Here is a 23,531-nt window from a genome sequence, read left to right as displayed (position 1 = left end):
CTGTACTGTCAGCCCCGGTATCAAGTAAACCTGTGAATTTTCTCCCTTCTATCTCTAACTGTAAGGTGGGTCGGGTTTGCATGTCGGAGACCCAACATGCCAAGGGGCCAGAATGTCCAAATCCTCCTTGTCTATCTCTCTTAAGAATGGGGTTGTCAGTTGGAACCTTGGGGATCAAGATCAGCTGGGCAAATCTAGCTCCAGGTGGAATGATTATAGTGCCTTTGGCTGATTCTGCCATGACCTCTATTTCTGCTGGAGTATCCTCATCTATCACTCCTGGGAGTACTCTGATTCCATGCATAGTAGCACTACTTCTTCCTAGGATCAGGCCCAAGGTATTCTTAGGTAAGGGGCCCCTGACTCCTGTTTTTATCCGTTGGGGTACCAGGAGCGGGGTCAATACCTCTCCAGAGGTGGCACAGAGGTCCAGTCCTGCGCTACCTGGTGTTGCTCTGAGGAGGGTTGAAATATCTGTGCTCCTCGCCGTGGGAGAGGGACTCTGGAAGGAGTCTGCGCTGTTCCGGAAGTTACAGGTGTCTGCTGGGCTCCGTACACCTGAGGTTGGGGGGCCCGGAGCGGGCCCCTGACCCCGTTTCCCGATAGGGGATTGCCTTGGGCATCATATCTGGACCTACAATCACTGCTCCAATGATAGCCTTTATGGCATCTTGGACAAAGATCTGGGGCCTGCAAGGATTGTGGGGGTGATCTTCCTTGTCGCAGAATTTTGGGGCACTGTTTTTTAAAATGTCCAGGCTGTCCACATCTGAAACAGGTTTTGGGAGGCGCCCTAGGGTGGGGCTGAGGGTGTTGAACAGCGGCTGCTATCACTTGCCCAAGGGCATGGGTGGAGTCAATATGTCTGCAGATTTTGAGATAATCATGCAGGGACTTATCTCTGTGGAACCTGAGAGCATCCTGGCAATATTTATTAGCATTCTCAAAGGCTATATGCTTAATTACTGGCATTGCTGGTTCCACATTACCAAAGATCTTAGTAGCAACCTGCATAACACGGTCCACAAATTCTTGAAAAGGTTCTGTAGGGCCTTGCAAGACCTTGGAAAGCTGGTCTCCTGTATTAGCATTAGGCAAGGCCTTCCAGGCTCCAAGGGCTGCATTTGCTATCTGTGCATAAACTCCTAGGTCATAATTAACTTGTTGTTGGATGCCCTCAAAAGGTCCAGTGCCAGTAAGCATTTCAAGGCTTCGATCTGCGTGTCCCCCAGCCGCGTTCTGCTCAGCAAAAAATCTGCACCTATCTTGAAAATCCCCTTTCCATAGGAGAAAGTCACCACCATCGAGAGCAGAGCGGCACAATTGCATCCAATCACTAGGAGTAAGATTCAAACTCGAAAAGGATTCTATGAGTGCAAGAGTAAAGGGTGCCTGGGCACCATAATCTTTAACAGCCTGCTTTACATTTTTGAGGTCTTTAAATTGAAGGGGCTGATGCTCCCGGCAAGGGGGACCCCCTCGAACTGGGACCTCTATTACAGGGAAGCATCGAACCCCACCCACAGGCTGATCAGTGAGGCCGTCACTCCATGGCCGCGTGGGGTAATTATTGGGTGAATGGCCCGCGGCATCCTCCTCAGGAGGAGTGGTAGGGGTCACAAAATTAGGGGCATATGGTGGTGGTCTTGAACTGGACAATTTGCCAGAGGAACGTGCACCTATTCCTGCTTTCTTTAACTTTCTTTTAATGTCCCTAATTTCCCGCTTTAAGAAAACCTTCTCTTTATCCTTAATTTTCCGCTTTAAGAAAACCTCCTCATCTCGTTTTTCCTCACTCTCTTCCGAGGAAGAGGCCTCGTTCTCATCTGAAGAAGAGGCTTCACTCTCCTCTAAAGAAGAGACCTCACTCTCCTCTAAAGAAGAGGTCTCACTCGGGGTGGTTTCACTCGAGGCCACCTCGTTCCAGGCTTCCAAGGACCGTAGAACTTCCCACCTCTGGATTCCTTCAAAAGTAGTCTGTACTTCTCTTAACTGTCTCTCAACTTTCACTTTATCAGTAAATAATGAATCACGGACTAAGCGCCACAAAGAAAAGTTAACAATGGGGAAATTATCTGGGTCTTTTTGTAAACAAGATTGTAAATTGGCCTTAACCTGTTCCCAATCGGGAATATTGAAGTTGCCTGAAACAATAAACCAAGGACTGCTAGATTGAATGGCTTTAACAAAATTTCTAATCATTTTAAATTTAACTGGCATCCCCAGTTGACGTAGAAGTTCTTCAAGCTCGGTGGCCAATTTATCCCGTGAGAAGGCAGAACCCATTTTATCGTCCTTTTCAACGGATAAATTAAACACCAAGACCTAACTATACTTCAAAATAAATCTAAAACCTGACTATATTTCAAAATAAGTCGAAAACTTACAAAATAAATCCAAAACCTAGTTATATTTCAAAATAAGTCTAAAACCTAACTATATTTCAAAATAAATCCAAAACCTGACTATATTTCAAAATGAACCTCCCTCTCCTACCAGTTTAGGAGACTTACAATACGTCCCACTTACCTGAATCAGCTGGCCAGACTCCCGGGACGACCCTTCGTCGTATCCTCTCTTTCTCAATCTCGGTGGGAACCTCCAGATGTTGGCAACGCCCTCGTCGCCACGTACCCCGAGCCGAGCGGAGGGACTAGGGTTACAACGCAGACAACGCAGAGAGACAAGACAAGGCAACACGCAGTACACCGAATGCCGATCGATGACAGATTGATCTTTATTGCAACTCCAGACTTTCTTTTATACTCTGCTTAGCTCCTCCCAGTAGTGGCCACCCTAAATCCCTTCAGTTCCTCCCAGTAGTGGCAACCCTAAATCCCTTCAGTTCCTCCCAGTGTTTATCCAATCCTCTAGTGGCCACCCTAAATCCCTTGAGTTTTATCCAATCCCTTGGCAGATAACTTGACAATAGGAAGCAGGAACTTGCGGTTAAGCCAGTGGCTATATGTATCAGGCCAAAATTACCAATCCTGTTATGCTCTGAGAAACAAGCTAAGCTGTGGAGTTAATCCTTGGGAGACCGGGGCCTGCATCAGACTTTCAGAAAAACAATTCAATCATATAAATAAAAGTAAAAAATCAAAAATAAAATAAATAAGAGAAAAAAATCACAGCCCACCTTGAAATGCATCCAGGAGAATGGGCCTGCTGGTTTCAAGGCAGCCTAGATGGCCAGGGGTTCAGACTCCGGCAACAGGCATAGGCTTCAATACTGCCTTGAGCCCAGAAGTCAGCAGGTCACAGACCTTGGGCAGCCAGCCTCCTTGATGCCCTCAAATCTCGGCCACAAGGTCCTGACCTTCTTGGGATCCTGGCCAAAATGTCACTCTTCCTGAAGCCACTTCACAGCTTTTGATACACCACTGTCATTTCAACATTTTGTATATCTAAGATGTACCACTTGGTGTTTCGTTAAATGTATAAACTGTGAAGTATTCATAATAATCAAACTATTTAGCATATATCCTGTGTGTGTGTGTCTGAGAGAGAGAGAGAGAGAGAGAGAGAGAGAAACTTCCAACCTCTGGACTTATTTCAAGGCAATTCAATTCATTGTTTTTTCCCCCCTTACAACAGTTTTGTTTCTTTTAATACAATCTTTATCAAAAGTCTAGTTCTTTTGCATAATATGTTGTAACAACCTTCAAGACCAATGCCTTAAGTATTACTTAAAAGTTTTATCTTTCTAATAAACAATACTATCTAGTGTAGATACGCAACATTTAAAGACGCATGCATGATTTTTTCATTTTACTTCCTCACCTAATTAAACTAACGTCATCGGAAATCTCCTATTGAGGTCTTGGTTATTTCATTATTTCTATCTGCTTTAAATGTTACTCATTAAATTATTAAGCTCCCGTCTCAGCTGTTTTTCCCTGCCTAATTCCACATGCCAGAATAGCAGTTAGAGCACCATTTTGCAAAAACGTACCACGTATTTGACTCAGGCCAAAAATGTACCTATGATGCTTTTAGTAATAGCATCAGAGGAAGCAGGGACTTGTCGGATATTTTCAATAAGGGATTACATTTTAATTAGGGCTCTGGGAGGGTAATTAGGTTCATGAGAGACTGGGAAAATGATTAGGTAGGCAAGATTAGTGCGGGGTTTTAAAATTTGCTGAGAGAACATTCCCAGTAATTTTGTCATTGGGAACATATTGTAAATGTCCTTGTTGGCACGAAAAGGTTGACTTAACAACGAAAGGATTTGTAAAAAGCGGTAAAAGAAGTAAACAGAATACCTACCATTTGAGAATAGAAAAGCAACCCATGAACAGCTGACATAAGACATACAAAATCATAGGCCTTATGAAGCTCCTGTTTTACAAGAGGCAACAGACACCAGGTAAAAAAAATTACACACATACATATACATATGAGAGCAGATATTGCCGAGCACTACCAAGTAAAATAAAGCGGACTGCAGGTACAGAGTGACAGGGACCAAGGGGAGGGACAGTGCCATGCTATTTTAGATAAGCAGTGACAAGGTTATCCCACAGATCCACGGGGAGATGATGGCGGCCTAGACAGTGGTGGCTGTGGAGACAAGTGGACAGATCTGGGATACATTCTGCAAGCTGCACGGCGGACTTGCTGGTGGAGAGTCTGTGAAGAATGACGGGGGGTGGTGGTCACAAGATTTAGTGACTCGGGTTTCTGCTTAAGGCAGCGGATATATGCTGATGCTTTTTATGAGATCAGGAAGGTTAGCAAAGGAGTGGTTTTGGTGGCAGAAAAACTGCTTTAGATTTTTTCTCGAGTCCATTTTCCAACTTTTAATTAGCCTTGTTGTGTCTATCTAAATAAATGAGTATTCCAATTGTACCCAAGGTGGGGGCATGTCCTCTCATGGCAATATTCAATGCCAGTTTGGATGTCCGTAACACCTATTGGAGTGCCTGAGTTTAAGTCCCGTCTCCACTCCCAACTCCAGCTTCCTGCTACCATGCAGCCAGGGAAGGCAGCGCATGATGGCTGCACCAGCTTGGTCCCTGCCACTCATGGCAGTGGCCTCGATTCCGTTTCTAGATCCCAGCTGCTGTGGGCATTTGGGGACTGAACTGTCACTCTCTCTTTGTCTAGGCTTCTCAGCTAAACAGAAAAAAGAATCATAACCTTAAAAAAAATGAAACTTTACCTATTATGGGTATAAGAAAACTCTTTTTTGGAAAAAAAAGGCATGGAACAAATAATTAAGCAGTTGTAAATAAGGTATAAAGTAAATAACTAAAAAGCAGGCAAGCATAATAAGTCATAGAATACGCTTTATGTAACTGTCTAAATATGTGAGCTTTTTATTTAGCTTTCCAGAAATCTTCCCGCACTCTAAGTACTTGGAAATTTTCTAATGAACTTAACTCCTACTTGTTCTCATGAGAAACGAGATTTTTACTGAACATGTCTGAACTTTTCTGAACCCAAACCAAAGGAAGCGCACTGTTTGAAGTCAGGATCCACCTGCAAACTCTGAGGATGCCTGGGACATGCTGCCCGGTTTGCCACTTTTATTCACATCAAATGCTCCCCAAAACAAACAACACTTTTATGGACAAATTTACAAACACTGTAGTGAGAATAAAGACACTGTTCCATGACTCACTGTTTTTCATAAAGTTGTGAATAAGATATCTGCAGACAACTTATATCTTTCTATAGTTCTTAACTGTAATTTGCAAAATTCAAGCCATTTGAAGCTTCACTGAAGTTCTTACCAGTAACATGTGACTCCCAGGCTGTCGAAGGACCCTTGCCGTTCTTACAATATGCTGGATGGCCTCCTTGAAAAACACCATGGGATAAGTGATCTAGCAGAGGGAATATGGCAAAGAAACTGATCACAGGCATGGAAAAGTCAAACAAATACGCATTGTCATTTCACACTCCAGGAAATAAGAATAACATTGATCTTGATTCAGTACTCTGGTTTTTGCTAACATGTTGTGACCATCTCTATGCATGTACTCCATGAAGCAATGTAGGGAAGGGAGTCCCAGAATTGAGAGAAAAGAAGTTACAAGTAATTATGGCATCAATTATTAATTGGAAAGAACAATAGTACCTAGGCTGCTTTTTCTATCAGTCTCTTTCATCAGGCAGGTCTAATGCAGGGAGGAAGAAAACTGGTTTCTGGCATGTGTGATTTCACAGGTGGCTCTGTCCATGCATTGTTATGTGACACTGTGAAGAGTCACAGTAATTCCGGTGTAATATGTTGCCAGATGTTGCTACTTTGGATCCTGCTGCAAACTTTTTAAGTTCACTAAACTCTATTAACTCAACTCCCCACAGCCTCCAGTGCTAAATAACCTGTCTTTAAAATGACATTCTGGGGCCCGGCGGCGTGGCCTAGCGGCTAAAGTCCTCGCCTTGAAAGCCCCGGGATCCCATATGGGTGCCGGTTCTAGTCCCAGCAGCTCCACTTCCCATCCAGCTCCCTGCTTGTGGCCTGGGAAAGCAGTCGAGGACGGCCCAAGGCTTTGGGACCCTGCACCCGCATGGGGGACCCGGAAGAGGTTCCTGGTCCCGGCATCAGATTGGTGCATACTGGCCCGTTGCGGCTCACTTGGGGAGTGAAACATCAGATGGAAGATCTTCCTCTCTGTCTCTCCTCCTCTCTGTATATCCGGTTTTCCAATAATAATAAAATCTTTAAAAAAAATGACATTCTGTTGAGACAAAGTAAGATGAAACAATAGAATATGATGTAAAAATGGTTTGCTTTGAAATGTTAGGGCATACTTACTTGCCTCTGCTGTTCTCTCTCCCAAAATATCTTAAAAATATTTGAGGTACATGGATATGTGTGTGTGCGTGTATCAATGAACACATGCAGACACAGCACCTGTCAGGTTTATAAAGAGCGTAAAATAGGTTCCTCCATATGCCTTTACCTCTGTGAACTTGGAACCCAACTTCATTTGGAATTCATTAAGTACACTGGCAAGCCTATTATAGTCCCTGGTATGCTGATAGATCTTTTTTCTATGAATCTTGTTGACATCCAAGAAGTCCACAAATACAGTTGGATCGTTCATCAGGTTTTCTGGAGTCCACGAAATCTATTGTAAGATAAGGATTTAACACTACAGTTAACAGCACAATCTCCTTGTTCTTGAGACCTGAGTCACTGAAGCTCCCGGTGCAGTGGCCTCACAACTCCAGTTCTCAGTCCTTTTTGTGCCTTGTAGCCCTTTTAGCAGCAAAGCCAGGGACCCTCCTTCAAGAATATCATTTTAAAATCCCTCCAATAAAATGCAAGGATTACAAAGGAAATACAACATACAGAAATCATAATTCTAAGAATGTGGGGTGTCTGTGGACCCCAGGTTGAGGACCCCTGTAGTTGGAAGTATCTTGTAGTTCTACTGACAATCTGGGAAAGGGAAGTGACTGTTGATGACTACCAACCACTGTTGAATGCTTTTCCCACTGCCTGCTTAAACTCTTGGCTATCTTTCATGCCAAGGCTTTGAACCACTTTCTCTTTGAAGTCTGACCACTTTTTCTCTGCTTTAAAATCAGGTAAGGTACTTTCCTCTCTGCTTCTCTGTTCCCCAAAGTGGTGTGTGCACAGGTCTACAGCAGCTTTTTCAGAAACGGCTTGCACCTGATAGCTGTGAGGTGCCCAGAGGCAGGGTCCACACTGGTTTCAAGTAGTCCTCAGCACTTGCTTCACTTGGTATTGGCACTGGAAATTTCTGATAGGTGTTAGGAAGGCATTTCCTCAGCAAATGGCTAGATGAGGGTTGAATGAAGGTACACCATGGTGGCTAAGAGAACACCAGGTGTCAGATAGTTGCTGGACACAAAGGAGAACAGCCAGGACTTGAACTGGTGCCCTTTGAGGATGCCAGCTATAATCTGCTATTTAATCCTCTGCATGCCAGTGCCAGGCCCCAGAAAGAATTCTTAAAAGAAGCCTCCTGAATTCATGACTTATCTCAAAAACATGTATGTATTCATATACACAGAGGAATAGGTCTACATATTTGCATACGTGTTATTATCCAAGTTTTGTTAGTCTTATACTCTGGGTCTGTGTGTAAAACTATCTTCATCTCCACATACAAAGCTTTTTTTTAAATCAAAAATTACCTTTTACCATCACAAGACATGGTTGTACTTTTGAATGTATGGCATTTCTCGGCTGAGAGAAAGCAGCAGTGCACAGGAACAGAGACGAAAAGCAGAGGCACCTTGGGGAAGGAAGTGTTTGCATTGCTTTGTGCAGAGGTAGTCCAGACAGACCAGCGGTCACCTTCCTGCTTGCCCCCTTTGCAGGGGAAAGTGCTTATGGAAACACTTTTCCCTGGGACTTGGGCTGACAGACAGGCAGCTGGAAACCCAAGTGCTTAGGGATGGGAGATGGGAGCCGAGTCTTTTTGGGGCAACAGATAGCTCTGTGAAGCTTGGAGAAACCTGAAAATTACGGCTGTGCAGAGGTCACAAGCACAAGTGAAGGCCTTACCACCTGATCCTCGCCATCTTCTCTTGAGCTGTGCTTCCAGAAACTTCCAGGGGAAAAAGAAATTACCCAGGAAGTCTCTCTTGGGGACACCAGAGCATTATTTGCAGACTTTGTACTAAAACAGCATTTTGGATGAACACCTCATTTAAAACAGCCTTTTTCATTTTACTTTATTTTATTGTAAGTTTACCTGAAAATGGCTCTCTATGTCCTTGGCCAGCAGCTGATAGAAAAGGCGTCTTTCCGTGGGCTCTGTGAGGCGGTCGTGGAACACGCGGGTTGCTTCGTGAGCCACGAGCAGGGCAGCCCTCTCTACGGAGGTGATGACGCTCTTGTCCGCTTGCAGCAGTCCTTGCAGAAGCTGGTGGGGTTCAAAGAACACGTTACAGGGCTACAGGGCATCAGCAGGGCAGCGCGCCATGCCAGGGCCCCTTCGTGGCGGCTTTCCTTTCCTTTCCTTTAAAAATAGAAGCGATCATTCAGGCTGACAGTGAACGACTTCCACGAGGGATGACCTGAATTGTGGATGAGATGGCAAGGTTATAAAGGGTATGGAATCTCTCTTAGGGTGGTGGGGGGCTTTAGAAGCGACTCCACCGGGTCTTGTGCGGGCCTTGATAGGATGGGAAACCACAGGCCTTCAGAGGAAGGTGCTGCAGTGACAGACACATCCCAAGGCTGACCTACTGTGGCATCCTCAATTTGGGCTTGAGTAAAAGGCCTGATAACCCATTTCAAAGATTCCATGAGCTGATAAAGCAAAGGTCCCACATGGAGGGAAGCCATCAAGCCTAAGCATCACTTCTCCAGGCAGGTGTTTGTTCTTGATATTAAGATGCTCACATCCTGTACTGTAGTACCAGGGTTTGATCCCTGGCTCTGATCCCAGTTTTGACTTCTTCTTAATACAGACCCTGGAAGCAGCAGGCGACAGCTTGTGTTGGGGTTCCTGCTCCACCAGTGGAAGACCCAGATTTGAGTTCCCAGCTCCTGGTTTCAGCTTGGTTCCCTCCTGGCCACTGTGGGCATTTTGAGAGTCATCCAGTGGATACCATCTTGGTCTATCCATCTCTCGTCATGCTTCTCTCTCCCTCTCTGCCTGCCTCTCAAATAAACGTAAAAAAGATTTACTTTTCTTAACACTTTCAGTTTGAACCCCATTTGTCTATAACAGATCTCTAATTCCTTTATGCTAACTAACGGGAGAAGCTGCTAACAGCACAACTAACATGAATTTTACCTCTTTTTCCCCTTGTGCCAATTTCATGCTGACAGTATCATGAGTACAGAAATGGGGCAGGGGTTAGAAAGCAGAGAAGGAAGAGTAAGAAAGAAAGAAGGAAAGTTAATTTAAAAGTGCATTTCAGCTTAAAAATTTAAGTTAGAGAACAAATTTTAAAACATACCTTAAACACATCTCTCAGATTAAACATGTAATGACATTTTGCTGGAGTTGGTAACATGTTCTGAGACACATGCTGGTATATATCCACAGAACAACATGTTATCATATCCTTGCTTTTCTGAACATCAGATGTGAAGTTATTGAGTGCGAAATAGATTCCCAAATGAGCCTTTAAAAAGAAATATTACAATTGAGTTTGCCAAAGCTTTTATGTAGATGCTGATGACAGCTGTTCTCTATTAGAAAGCAGATCAGTTTACTGTCAGAGGACTAATTTTGCCAAATGCTAGTAATTAAAACATATTTATGATATGATGGTGGAACAGGAGAAGGACATTCTGGGTGATGTAAACTGGGGACAAAGCAGATTGGAGACAGGTGCACCTGTGTGTTCTGTGGAGACAATTCATGCCCCACTTCTGATCCTACCAGGAGGTCAAGGATTTCTCCTACTTTTTTGTTCCCCAGTGGGAACTAGTAGGCGAATAAAAGGTAAATTATTACCACAGTCTGGAATGGTGCACATTTTAAAATGGTTCAATTTGCTTTCTTATGTGATCAGAAACACAGATTGTATACAAGATGACTAAATTCTTCAAAACTATCTGCACGTTTTTTCTTTATAATATTTAAAAGTAAAATTTTAAATCCAGTTTTTTACAAGCACATGGTAAGTGCAGGTGACCAATCACTCATGCCTGGAAAAAGCTGCCATATTTTAACAGACAGCATTCATGTGTTCCAATCCAGACTGAGGTAGAAGTTAGCCCAGTGTTTTTTCTTCTACAAGAGAATGAAAAGAACAGATCAATGCTGCTAAGTTAGGATGTGCCTGAGATTCCAAAGACCCATTCCAGATCTAACAGATCAGAATCTCAGAATAACATCCTGGGATTTGCATATTGAACATGCACAAAAATAGGGCACCAAAAATAGGGGAAAATAAAATGCATCTCCTTAAGAGGACTATCTTCCCACGTTAGTGGCATTGAGGCCTTACATTTTTTTTTCTTATACGTTAGAATTTTTTTCCCCCAGAAGATTAGCTAGATATATTACCTGGAAAATACTACTCAGGGCACTTTGTGGAGGAGGAGGCATTACCAATATGGAAAAATGCTTGAGCAGACGCGGGCTAATGTCGTTCCCACCAATCAGCGGAACACAAGACGTGACTATGGAGAGATCTTGGATGTTCTGTGGGAAGAGTAAAAAGGAAGTAGATAAATGCATCTGCAGAAAACAAAACACCCAATCCCCGCCACAAATGGACGCAAGACTTAAAACACAGCTAAAGCAAACAGATGGCAATAACAGTTTGCTGCAAAACAAAAATTTAGATGACAACACAAATCTGTCTGAAGCAGCTACCTAAAATAAAATTTTGAGGCATTATTTCTTGAAATTTTTCTAAAAGTCATTAGGCTACAGGCCTTAAAAAAATACAAAAGTCACCTGAAACTCTTGGGGTGTTTAGAGAAAACACAGCTAATGCTTCAGGACACTGGTCTGAGCCAGGACTTTTTGGTGGATTACAACTCCAAATCAGGCAACAGGAGCACAGACAACCAGAATTAGGTCAGAAAGTTTCTGAATAGCCAAGCCAGCAGTTAGCAGAGTAAATAGACAAGGGAGAATTTTTACAAACAATGCATCTGACAAGGGTTACTCCCAGAATATTTTAAGAGCTAAAACATGGTCATAGCAGAAACCAAATAATCCGAGTTCTGGAATCAGCATCATGAACAAATGAATGTATAAAGAACGTGTGTGTGTGTGTGTGTGTGTGTGTGTGTGTGAGAGAGAGAGAGAGAGAGAAAACTTCTCAGTCTTTCGAAGGAAGGAAATTCTATCAGTGACTGCATGGATGGGTCTGGAGGACACTATGTCAAGCGGAATGAACCAGGCGCAGCAAGATAGACATCGCATGATCTCATTGATTTGTGGACTCTGAAAAAGTTGATCTTACAGAAGGCTGGAAAAGTTGAGCGGGAGAGGTTGGGAAATGGGCACAAAGGAACAGCAACAAATTCTAGTTATGGGGAATGAATTCTGGCATCCTATTTCATAGTAGGATAATTATAGTTAACAAGAATACAGTTACATAGTTAAAAACAGAAGATTTTGAATATTCCCACCACAATGAAATGATAAATGTTTAAGAAGATGATGGATATGTCAATTGCTCTAATTTGGTTGATAACACATTGAACACCTATACTGAAATATACTATAACCTATAGACAGGTACAGTTAATGAATGTCAATTAAAAATTGCAAAAGCAATGATTGGAAAATAAGCAATGTTGTCATTAAGGTTTTCAAAGATGATTCCAGTGATGAGTGAAAAACCAGAAGTGTGAGTTGAGTGTGTTTTCGGAGTGGCCAGGATTGGCTGGCATAGGAATGTATGATGCTAACACACAAATGCCATTTGCAATATTACATCATAGCACAGTACTGCTGCAGGAAGCATACAGATAAACCAGTCAGCTGACGATGGCTTCTTTTTATCAGCTTTGTCCCTATTTCATGTCTAAGGCCACAGAAACTCCACAAAAGGCCTGCTGTGATATGTTCTCTGGTCAGTTTAGGACTTTGGTCAGTTAGTTCTTTGGTCTGTAACTATGGATTCTGGAACCCGCTCCCTGTTTTCTGGCTTTTCTACTCTCCTGGATTCTTTCTCCCTGTACTGGGTTGACAATTAGTTCACAGGGATTGATTGGCGTCTGAGCCAACTTGGGTCCTGTAAGTCAGTATGTCTTGTTCAGGATCTGGGACCCAAGTTTGTCCGAGACATGCAATTGTAACGCAACCCCCTTCTTTTACAGAGGAGGGACTGGAGGTCCAGAATGTTTACATGGTGAAATAAGCTTTAGAAAACAAGACTTTGTGATCTCTAGAGAAAGAACCAAGCAGGGAGAAGGGTGTATTTGAATACTGAAAAGAAAATGAAATCATTGCTATATTTGGTTCAATGGAACAAAAGTAGTGGCTATGGAATGTCTCTTGGGGAATTGTTTTTTTCAACTTCACAATACTGAGAATCTTTGATTCCTGGAAATCAATTTTAGGCTAGGCTTATATGGTGATTAACAATGTTTTGTTTTAACTTACTTTTAATTTACTTCATAGCCAAGGGCTTATCTTCAGGACACCAAGAGTTAAACAGATAAAAGCAAAGACTATAGGTCAGTAGGGGAAGAGACAAGGGCTTTAACAAGGAAGCGGATGACCAGTTCAGCTCCAGTCACATCAATTTTAAAAGAATCACAAAATCATTAAAGCTACAGTAATACGTAATTCCTGTCAATTTTTAATGATGTATTTGGTAGGCTACAATTTCTCAGCTTCTCCTAGTATGAAGTAATGGCTAATACATCGGCAAATTTGGTTATTGATGCAATTAACAGTAGTGAGTACTGTTTGACTCCAACTAAAGCTCCAGGACACATCCACAGTTTTGAGGAAAACTCAAAGCTACCGGAAGTAGAATTTTTGCAAATCCATGAATTTTCTATATATCCATCAGGTACAGATGCAGTTAGCACACGCAGCATAGCGAATTGAGGGTCTCTGTGTAGCTTAACTTGTCCCTGAAGTTTAGACTGTTGAATTTCTCATTTAATCAACGCTGTTACAATTTATCATTTTCCACATGAACAAAATCTTAGCATATACAGTACCTTCCACACATTTTTTTCAGTATCATAAATTCCTCCCAAATCTAGTAATTGTCTGATCAACTCCAGGGCTGGATGAGTTCCATACGTATCTGGTACTGGCGTATTCAGGTCATCAATAAATACTATAAGCTTAAGGAAGACAAGCACTTTGAAAATATGTTAATAAGTATTTCCTCCATTTAAACCGCAAATTTGGAGTATCAATTATGTTGTGGCCCCAAAACAAAATTATATGTCATAGCACAACGATTTTTCTAGTTTTACTTTGAAGATGTGAGTTTAGGACCTGGTGTGGTAGACTAGTGGCTAAAGTTCTCATCTTGCATGAGCCAGGATCCCATAAGAGCACAGGTTCTAATCCTGGCAGCCCTGCTTCCCATCCCAGCTCCCTGCTTGTGGCCTGAGAAAGCAGTTGAGGATGGCCCAAGGCCTTGGGACCCTGCACCTGCGTGGGAGACCTGGAAGAGGCTCCAGGCTCCTGGCTTCGGGTTGGCTCAGCTCCGACCATGGCAGCTGCTTCGGGAGTCAATCAACAGATGGAAGATTTTCCTCCTCTCTCTCTTCTCTCCATATTGATTTTCTAATAAAAATAAATCTTTAAATTTTTCTAATACATTTTTCTAATAAAAATAAATCTAATAAAAAATTTTTAAAAATATGAGCTCAGGAAATAAGTTTTTAAAATATCAAAAACTGTCTTCACTTTCTACAGATACATACTCAGTCATGCCTGATGGCAGTCTGAAGTGTATTTGGTTCTGGACAAAGTAACCTACCTGTGGCCATTCCAAAAGAATATGGCTATTACTCATCTAACACCTACTGTGTGTAAAGCACCACTGTGGGTATCTGGCCACTCGTTTCATATTTTCATATACAGCCTGATTTGGGAATAAGACTGTCATCTCTAACTAGGCTTTTAAAATTTTACTGCAAATGCTATTATCATGAGCAACTAGCAGAAAATTCAGACACATTTCCAATTTGTAAATCTGTTCTACTTTTGTTGATTAAAATATTTTAATTAGTTTTAAGAGATTAATATAGTTAATAGATATAATTCTAATACAATGATATTCTCACCTGCCTTTTCTCTCTTTTTTTAGTTCTTTAGATACAGTGTTACTTTCTACCATTGAAAACTCTCACTGAAGTGTTCCTATTAGGATCTCTGTATGCACTGGCTGCATTCTATTGCATGTACTTTTGTAAACCACCAGACTAGTAAAAAATTACAAGTAGTTATTTGAGTTCTCTAGTTAGCAACTGCCAACAGCAAACGACAGTTTCCTGTCTTGTATCAGACTGACCATATTCTGCATTCTCTATTGGTGTGTTAACTGTGATGAGTGTAAGAACTTACTTAAAAACATCTTTGCATGTAGTCATCCCCACAAAATATAGAATGTCTGGAGTATTAACTGACATAATGTTTAACCTGTATGGAAAATGCGTGAAACATTCGTTATAATGAAATGTACTCGTGTGTAACTTAGTGTAAGGTGCAGTGATGAAAGGCATGTCACGAGTTGTTTGTAAACTAGGACTAGATCATAAACTGTGTAAAACAAGATAATGTTCAGCCCCCCTTACAGATTAGTAATGAGGAGATAAGACAGAGGCCAAAGAAGACACAGAGCTCCAGTGGGTATAAAAGGGGGCTCAGTTGGGCCTGGCGCAGAAGCCTAGTGGTTCAGGTCCTCACCTTGCACCTGCCAGGATCCCATGTGGGCACCACCGTGAGTCCCCATTACTGCATTTACCAGTGTGGCCTGGAAAAGCAGTTGAGGACTGCCCAAAGCCTTGGGACCCTGCACCCACATGGGAGACCCGGAAGAGGTTCCTGGTTCCTGGCTTTGGATCGTCTCAGCTCCAGCCGTTGCGGCCGCTTGGGGAATGAAGATCCTTCTCTCTAGCTCTCCTTCTCTCTGTATCTGTAAAATCTGATTTTCCAATAAAAATAAATAAATCTTATAAAGGCAGGGACTCAGTTGAGCTCGTTAAGGAATGAGACCCTGTCTCAGCTGCTCTGAGCTTGAGCTGGGAGAGAGGAGGCACTGCTCTAATGTCACCTGTGACTGCTCCCTCTTCTTCATCCTCTCACACTCCAGGAACCATAAACTAAGTAAGCGCCATGGCCTCAGGACATGCCCTCCTACATGAGACTAAGATGTTTGGATCTTCCTGGAGGGAGATGAGAGACTTACTAGTGTGTGTGTGTGTGTGTGTGTGAATTAGTGTGTGAGTTAGGTGACAAAGCAGAGTTTGAGTTAGTATGCTGCTCGCATAAGAATAAAGCATTTAAAGGCAGATCATGTGCAAGTCTCTTAAACTTGCTCAAAGATAACAGAGCTGATCCTGACATTAACATTTACAAAATTCTCTAGAGGGCCCAGCAGGATAACCTAGAGGCTAAAGTCCTCACCTTGCATGCATTGGGATCCCATATGGACACTAGCTCCTGTCTGGGCTCCTCTACTTCCCATCAAGCTCCCTGTTGGTGGCCTGGGATGGCCCAAAACTTTGGGACCCTACACTTGTGTGGGAGACCTGGAAGAAGCTCCTGGCTCCTGGCTTTGGATCAGCTCTGCTCTGGCCATTGTGGACATTTGGGTAGTGAACCAGTGGATGGAAGATTTTTCCTCTCTGTAAAGCTGCCTTTCCAATAAAAATAAATAAATCTTAAAAAAAACTATGTAGAGTTTATCCTGGAAGGCAAAAATGCACCACATTTATCCAGATCTGCAGTTCAAATCAGGGGAATCTGAAGCAAACCCTTAAAAGCTCTTGAAATTGAGTCACAGGGGTTAAACTCAGGAGCTCAAGACCCCAGGAGATGATCTGATTGCTGAGTCTTGACTCTGAACTTCTGTCCTGGGGCTGGATTAGAGTCAGTGAGCATAAATTTCAGTTGTGACGCTAGAGCCAGGAACATTCAATGCCATCTGAAGAAAGCAGGTGTCTCAAGGCTCTGCCCTTCACGCCTTCACTGAGGCTGTGGGTATCTTAACATTCACTCTTAGGATGCCAAGCCAAGGTCACAGGAAGATAATGAGTGCTTTTAAAATGTCATAGAAAAATGGACTAAAAAAAGTTTACTTGGGTGCAAGACATTTTTTGAACTTGTCCACACAGTTTTATATAATATGCATTTTCTATGTAATTTCTGATTATTCCCCAATATATACAATTTCAAGATTTTTTTTGGTGGCAAAATAAACTTCCCTCTTGATACTATTTTACTATGAGTTTTTTGAAGTGCCCTTGCATAACAAGGCAATGGGCATCTAACCCATCTTCTGTCTTCACTCCAGTTTCACTGACTTCTTTGGCCTTTAGTAATTTTTAATTGTGTTAAAAATTGCATTATATTGATTTGAAAACCATCTTTGAATTAGCAAATCTTCTAGAAATATTCAGGAATGTATTTTACATGCTCTCTTTTCTTTTTGTTAGTATTAATTAGAAATATGCCAATTTACCACTTGAATAGCACAAGCAGATTACTTAACGTGGATGGGAACTTTTACCCTGTTGTTCTTCGGTGCTCCAAGAGTGTCTTTAGTTCTCAGTATTAGGTTCTTGAGAATCATCTCCTTGGTTTTGGCAGCTGTCATATTGATGTTAAAATTTATTGTAGAGAGTATAATTCCTTTATTAAAATTTTTCAATGAATTTTCATCACTCGTGGTTTGCTTCGTTTTGGTAGTATCATCTATGATGTCAAAAATGGAAGGAAAAACAAACCTAGAACACTTTAATAATGTTTGTTCTCTAAAGTGTTAAGAAATCAAGAAATCACATATTCTTACTATGTTTTTGTCATTTTGGAGACATTTTTGGAACAGAAATCTCAAACAATGAAATATTTTCTTAGTTATTTCTGGTAAACAGTATCTCTTGGCAACCCTAACCAAACGTAACAATGTAAAATCTCAGCGAGTCATCTATTCATTTATGCACTTTAAAGCACAAGCAACTTCTTAAAGTCTAAAAGCAGCATGCCGTTAGGTGTTCCAGGAGCAGCAAAATTAGGGCACATTGGTTGACGAGGGTGGTACAGGGATGGGATTATAGCAACAGAGTAACAACAAAACTGAAACCTCTTCTCACAGGGATACTGTGGTCTCCCTTGCCCTTCCCACGGCCATCTGCAGGCTGTTTTCTTGGGAAGCCGAGCTGCTGCTGCTCACGGACCAAGTTAGGACCTTCAGCAATGATGTTCCTGAAACTTCATGTTTCAACTGAGTGGGTTGATCTGAGAACCACAGCATCCCAAGTGTTCTATTTTACAAGGTCTACATCAGGTTTTGGGTGAGCAAACACAGTGGTCCTTAACCACACTGTTCCACCTGTTGAATGTTTTAAAGAGCTCAAGAGTCTAATGAATGCTTTTTTTTCAAGACTATCAATGTAAATTGATGGTCACTTACATTTTTTTTTTAGATTTATTTTTATTGAAAAGGCGGATTTACCGAGAGAAGGTGAGACAGAGAGGATCTTCCATTCGCTGGTTTGATCCCCAAGTGGCCACAACTGCCAGAGCTAAGCCAATCTGAAACCAGGAGCCAGGAGCCAAAAGCCAGGAGCTTCTTCTGAATCTCCCACAAAGTTTTGGAATGTCAATGAGGTGGTCACAGAAGGTGGTTAAGAACTCGCATTTACTTTTAACATATTGGTTACTCATTACTATGTCAATTAATTCCATAATGATGTAAATTTTTGCTGATGGTATGTTGGAGCTTTTAATTGATCGGGATGATACTCTGCTGGCTCTGTCCTCAGACCAGAGAGGGTATACCTAAGAAGCCGTTGAACTTGACTGGACAATAAGATGCTGGACTCTATGTTTGGTATACGCTTGCAATGGGGGAATCTCAACTGAACTTGAACTGTGGTTATGCAACAAGGTGGAGGAATCCACCATGGTGGGAGGGTTTGGGGAGGGGTGGGGAGAACCCAAGAACCTATGAAACTGTGTCACATAATACAATGTAATTAATGAATTAAAAATAAAAAAAAGTAAGAAAAATAGTCTTTCCAATAAACAGTGTTGTCACAATCGAAAAAAAAAAGTTTAATACCCTCAGATTTTAATATCAAACTATGACAAATTTGACAACAGCCTTTTAGTACTCCTGCCATAACATCAAGCAGGAAGTTAACAACCTGAAACAAGAGGAAGACATTGCTAAAACATGGGCTAGGTTTCGCCTGCCTTTTAACCTGATAACAAAAGCATAGAATGACACGATTCACTTGGCAATAAACTGTCCACTCTTTGTATAAATGTATGAAACTATAAGGCATGCATACATATCTTACATGCTATAGTAGCCACCTGAGAAAACAACCAGCTCGCTTTTCAGTTAATATTGCAGGCTCATGCAAGCGAACGCTATGATGGACCTCTTACAACTCACCAGTGACACTTACATTTTCATTCTGAGATTTCTGAAAGTGAGAAATGACATGCAAGAGTCCGAATAGCAAAGTTTTGGAACTGTGCTATAATACATACCTGAACTTTCAGATGCCATCTTTTGCGATTCAGAAATCAAGAGGCTGATATTTTGTTGTAGGCTATTGGAATACAATATGTTAAGGATTCCAAGTTAGCTTATTGACCATCATGGTGACGTTAGCAGAAACACAATAGCAGTAACAGCATATGGTTGACTTTACATCTCTATCACTTAGAAGACAAGTTTTCCCTCACCACTGCTCATACTTCTACCTACAAAATCGGTGTCACCTTTAGACTGATAAGCAAACTTAATAAAAACCAGTTTACTTTAAAAACAAGCCTGGCAAATCCCAGAATGCCAGGCTATTGGGTATTTCCTTAGGAAAGCAAACCATTGCCTTCTTTGTCCTTTTAAAAACTACACTTCACTTATGTGTCACTCTGTGAAAGACACATTCACTGCTATCTTGGACTGGTTTTTTAGGTGTTTTTACATTGGGCTGAAAATAGTTGACTGTCTCTATTGCTAAACTTTAGTTCAAATATTATACATACAGTAAACCTTAGTTTTTAGACTCCATTATTTGTGATATTTACATCAGGAATGATTCCTGTTGTATGAACTACTTCAAAAATCATAGGATTTTTTTAAAGAATGCTTATTTTTATTGGAAATGCGGATCAGATTTATGGAGAGAAGGAGAGACAAAGATCTTCCAACTGCTGGTTCACTACCCAAATAGCCACAACAGTAGAGCCAAGTCAATTTGAAGCCAGGAGCCAGGAGCCTCCTCTGGGTCTCCCACATGGGTCCAGGGTCCCAAGGCTTTGGGCCGTCCTCAACTACTTTTCCAGGCCACAAGCAGGGAGCTGGATGGGACGCAGAGCAGCTGGGACATGAATTGGCATCTAAATGGGATCCCAGTGCTTGTATGGTGAGGATTTAGCCATGAGCCATTGCCCTGTGTCCAAATTATATGCTCTTTAAAGGCTTGTTAAATTGTAATTGGATTTTGCTCCAAAATGATTAGTTTAAGACCTAATGATAGGGGATGGGAAGGACTACAACTGCACAAATAGAAGTGGAGGAGTTTGGTCTGTAGTTTCACTGTGAGAAGATAACATGTAGGGCAGAGGCAAATGGAGTTGCAGAGATCCAGAGGAATCGGATGGGCTATTGGAGATGAACTGGTGAGAGGAATTCAAGTCTAATTCCTAGGTCTCAGGCTTGAATAATTAGGTCTGATTTCCCAAGATGAGAAATACTGGAGGAAGAACAAGTTTTGAAGGAAATTCATGAGTTTTTTTGGGTAGGTGATTAGTACAGAACATGCCACTAAGATACCTGCATCTCATATTGTCTCCCCTCACTTTTGGGAAAAATCAGACAGAATGACAGAGGCAAGGTTCTTTGTTTCTTAAACAATTACTGTATATTCATATGTGGAAAAATAAAATTAGATGCTTCTCCCCTTATCCAAAAAAATCAACTCAAGATGGATCTAAAACCTAAATATAACATCTGAAAGTATGAAGCTACTAGAAGAAACATAGGGGAAATAGTTCAAGACATTGGTACAGGCAATACATTTTTGAATAAGACCCTAAAAGTGCAGGTACTAGAAGCAAAAGTAGACAAATGTGATTGATATCAAACTAAGAAGTTTCTGTCCAGCAAATTAAATAATCAACAGAATGAAAAGACAGCCTATAGAAGGGAAGAAAATATGTTAAATTTCTTAACAAATAAATAATTAATATCCAGAATATATAAGGAACTAAAGAACCTTCAACACCACCTCCAGGAACTCCTCTAGTTAAAAAGTGGACAAAGGTCTGAAGAGAAATTTCTCAAAAGAAGAAATATAATCCACCAGCAGCTACGTGAACAAATGGTCAGTATGTGTAGGCATCAGAGAAGTGCAAATCAAAATTACAATGAGGTATCACCTCATGCCAGTTAGAATGGCTGCTGTAAAAAAGTAAGTGCTGGGGAGGATGTGGAGAAAGGGGAACTCATACGCTGTTTCTGGGAATGTAAATTAGTACAGTAGAAATCATTATTAGTAGAAAACAGAATGGAGATTTGTTACAAACTAGAAACAATGAGATTCCGCCTCAACCCAGCTGGGATGGTTCTGCACAGTAAATGCTGCTGAGGATGCTTTAACCCACTGTTTCCGCGACTGTAAACCAGTACAACCTTCATGGAGCACAGTTTAGATTCTCTTCAAAGACTGGAAAACTAGATTTAGCATATGACCCAGTCATCCTAGTTATGAAAGTTTACTCAAATGAAATCAGCATAGGAAACAGTTAAAATATGGAATTCATCCAGATGTCTGTCAATGGATAACTGAATAAAGAAAATGTGGAAATATACTCAGCCATTACAACGATGAATTCCTGACCTTTGCGACAAAATGAATGCAACTGGAAACCCGTATATTTAATGAACTAAGCCAGTCCCCAAAAAGATAAATATCATGTTTTCCCTGAACTGTGGTAACTAATACAAAGTATAAAAACTGTTATCTGTGAGTGAGGGGGACCTTGAGATTTGATAGTTTACAGCCCATGTCTGTAGAATAGATTTTATTTCCTACTTGTTATTTCTTGAAATCCTTATGCAATGGAGTGTTAAGCCTGTGATTGTAAAGTGAAATGAAAAGAAGCCACTGTAGAAACAAAATTAAGTGGAGGAAGGAGGGTGGGGAACATGGGAAGGATCGTGGGTACGGTTAGAAGTATCACTAAACCTTTGATGTGAATTTTTTTCCATTTTTTAAATTTAATTTTTTTTAAAATTTTGAGTTTTATGGTACATTTCCATAGTTTGGGTTCCCTCTCCTCAAATTCCCCGCCCCCCGAAATGATTTTCCTCATATTGTTACAACAGCTTAGTCCTTCATAAGGAGTTATAATTCTATATGATGTGAAATTAAAAATGAAGAATACATAGAGGGAGAGGTCCATGACATTGGTCTGGACACGGATTTTTCAGATATGACCTCAAAAACCACAGACCAAAAAATTCAAAGATAGACAGATGTGATTGTATCAAATTAAAAATCTCTGCACAGCAAGAACAGTTAAGGAAGAAACAATATGTGATGAAACAAAAGATGGAAAAGATGTATGATATAGTTATAATATATATACCATATCATACATATAATATGTAATATATAATACATATTACATAATATTATATATAATATGTTATACATCTATGTTATATGATAGGGGTTAATACCCCAAATAAATAGGGAACTGAAACAACTCAAACGTGAGAAAAAAGTCAATTAAAGATGGGCAAGGTTAGGGCTGGCTGAATTGTGGGGTAGCACATTCTGCTACTGCCTGTGACGCTGGCATCCCAGTTTGTGTCCTGGCTGCTCCACTTCTGATCCAGGTCCCAGTTAATGGCCTGGAAAAAGCAGTGGGAGATGGGAGAGCCCAAAGCAGCTCCTGCCTCTGGCCTGGCCTACTGCTGGTTATTGTGGCCATCTGGGGGAGTGAACCAGTAGTTTGAAAATCTTTTTGTTTCTCTATCTCTCTGTAACTATTTCAAAATAAACATCTTTTTAAAATGAGCAAACACTTATACAGACATTTCTCAAAAGAAGATTTTCACAATAGTCAACATGGTTTTGGAAACTGGTCAATTTCAAACAAACAGAATAAATCACAATAGATTATCAGTTCACACCTGTTAGAATGGCAATGATCAAGTTGGCAAGGATGGGGAATAACAGGAATGCTGTATGCTACTGAGGCGAATGTTAGTACAATCACCATGGAAAAACAACACGAAGGTTTCTGAGAAAGCTAAAAGTGAAACTGATGATTCACAATCTCAACTCTGGGTATATGGCCAAAAGAACTGAAATCAGTGTTTCAGACAACTGAGCTCCCATATTCAATGCAGTACTGGTTGCAATAGTCAAGTTCCAGAATCCATCAAAGGGACCAACAAATAAATAGAACATACTGTGTATTTTACATGTATGTATGTGTATACGCATGTGTGTAATGTAACGTTATTCAACCTCAACAAAGGAAATGTCATCATATTGTGACATCATAAAATAATTTGGAAGACATTATTCTACAGGGTAATCAACCAGCTACAATGAGAAATGCTGTAAGACCATCACTTGCATATGGAATCCAGAAAAAGTAACTCCTAGAAGCAGGGGATAGAACAGTGCTGGCCAGGAGTTTGGGAAAGGTGGGAGGACTGGGGAGATGTGTGTCAATGGGTAAACGGGTACAGTGTGTCAGATGAAAGAGCAGAAACATGGTTTTACCTACTGCACAGTTTGCCGAATATAGTTAATAGGATATTATAGATTGCAAAATTGCTACAGGAATAATTACAAACATTCTCATTATAAGAGATGAGAAATATGTGAGGTGATGAATATGCTAAACAGCTGATATAATTCTACACTGTATATATTTTACATGATA

General features: G+C 41.1%; 1 protein-coding gene across 15 annotated transcripts in view; it reads right to left on the bottom strand.

Moving 5' to 3' along the window:
- Positions 1 to 23,531, bottom strand: part of DNAH14 (dynein axonemal heavy chain 14) — a 230,288-nt gene that overhangs the window by 77,327 nt on the left and 129,430 nt on the right. For 12 of the 15 annotated variants that reach the window (XM_058669242.1, XM_058669231.1, XM_058669236.1 and 9 more), the window contains 8 exons: positions 19,110 to 19,171; positions 17,119 to 17,303; positions 13,589 to 13,717; positions 10,962 to 11,099; positions 9,904 to 10,071; positions 8,688 to 8,858; positions 6,921 to 7,088; positions 5,742 to 5,834 (listed from right to left, as the gene is read on the bottom strand). In XM_058669242.1, the coding sequence (XP_058525225.1) occupies positions 5,742 to 5,834; positions 6,921 to 7,088; positions 8,688 to 8,858; positions 9,904 to 10,071; positions 10,962 to 11,099; positions 13,589 to 13,717; positions 17,119 to 17,303; positions 19,110 to 19,171 (1,114 nt within the window). Of the gene's footprint in view, positions 1 to 5,741; positions 5,835 to 6,920; positions 7,089 to 8,687; positions 8,859 to 9,903; positions 10,072 to 10,961; positions 11,100 to 13,588; positions 13,718 to 16,123; positions 16,247 to 17,118; positions 17,304 to 19,109; positions 19,172 to 23,531 lie in introns of all 15 variants that reach the window. The other 3 variants (XM_058669230.1, XM_058669235.1, XM_058669233.1) reach the window with 3 other exon arrangements.

This window comes from Ochotona princeps, chromosome 10 (assembly GCF_030435755.1).
Source record: "Ochotona princeps isolate mOchPri1 chromosome 10, mOchPri1.hap1, whole genome shotgun sequence".
Classification (NCBI taxonomy): Eukaryota; Metazoa; Chordata; class Mammalia; order Lagomorpha; family Ochotonidae; genus Ochotona; species Ochotona princeps.
The sequence above is the reverse complement of the archived record's forward strand: the minus strand, read 5'-3'. Positions and strand labels throughout refer to the sequence as shown.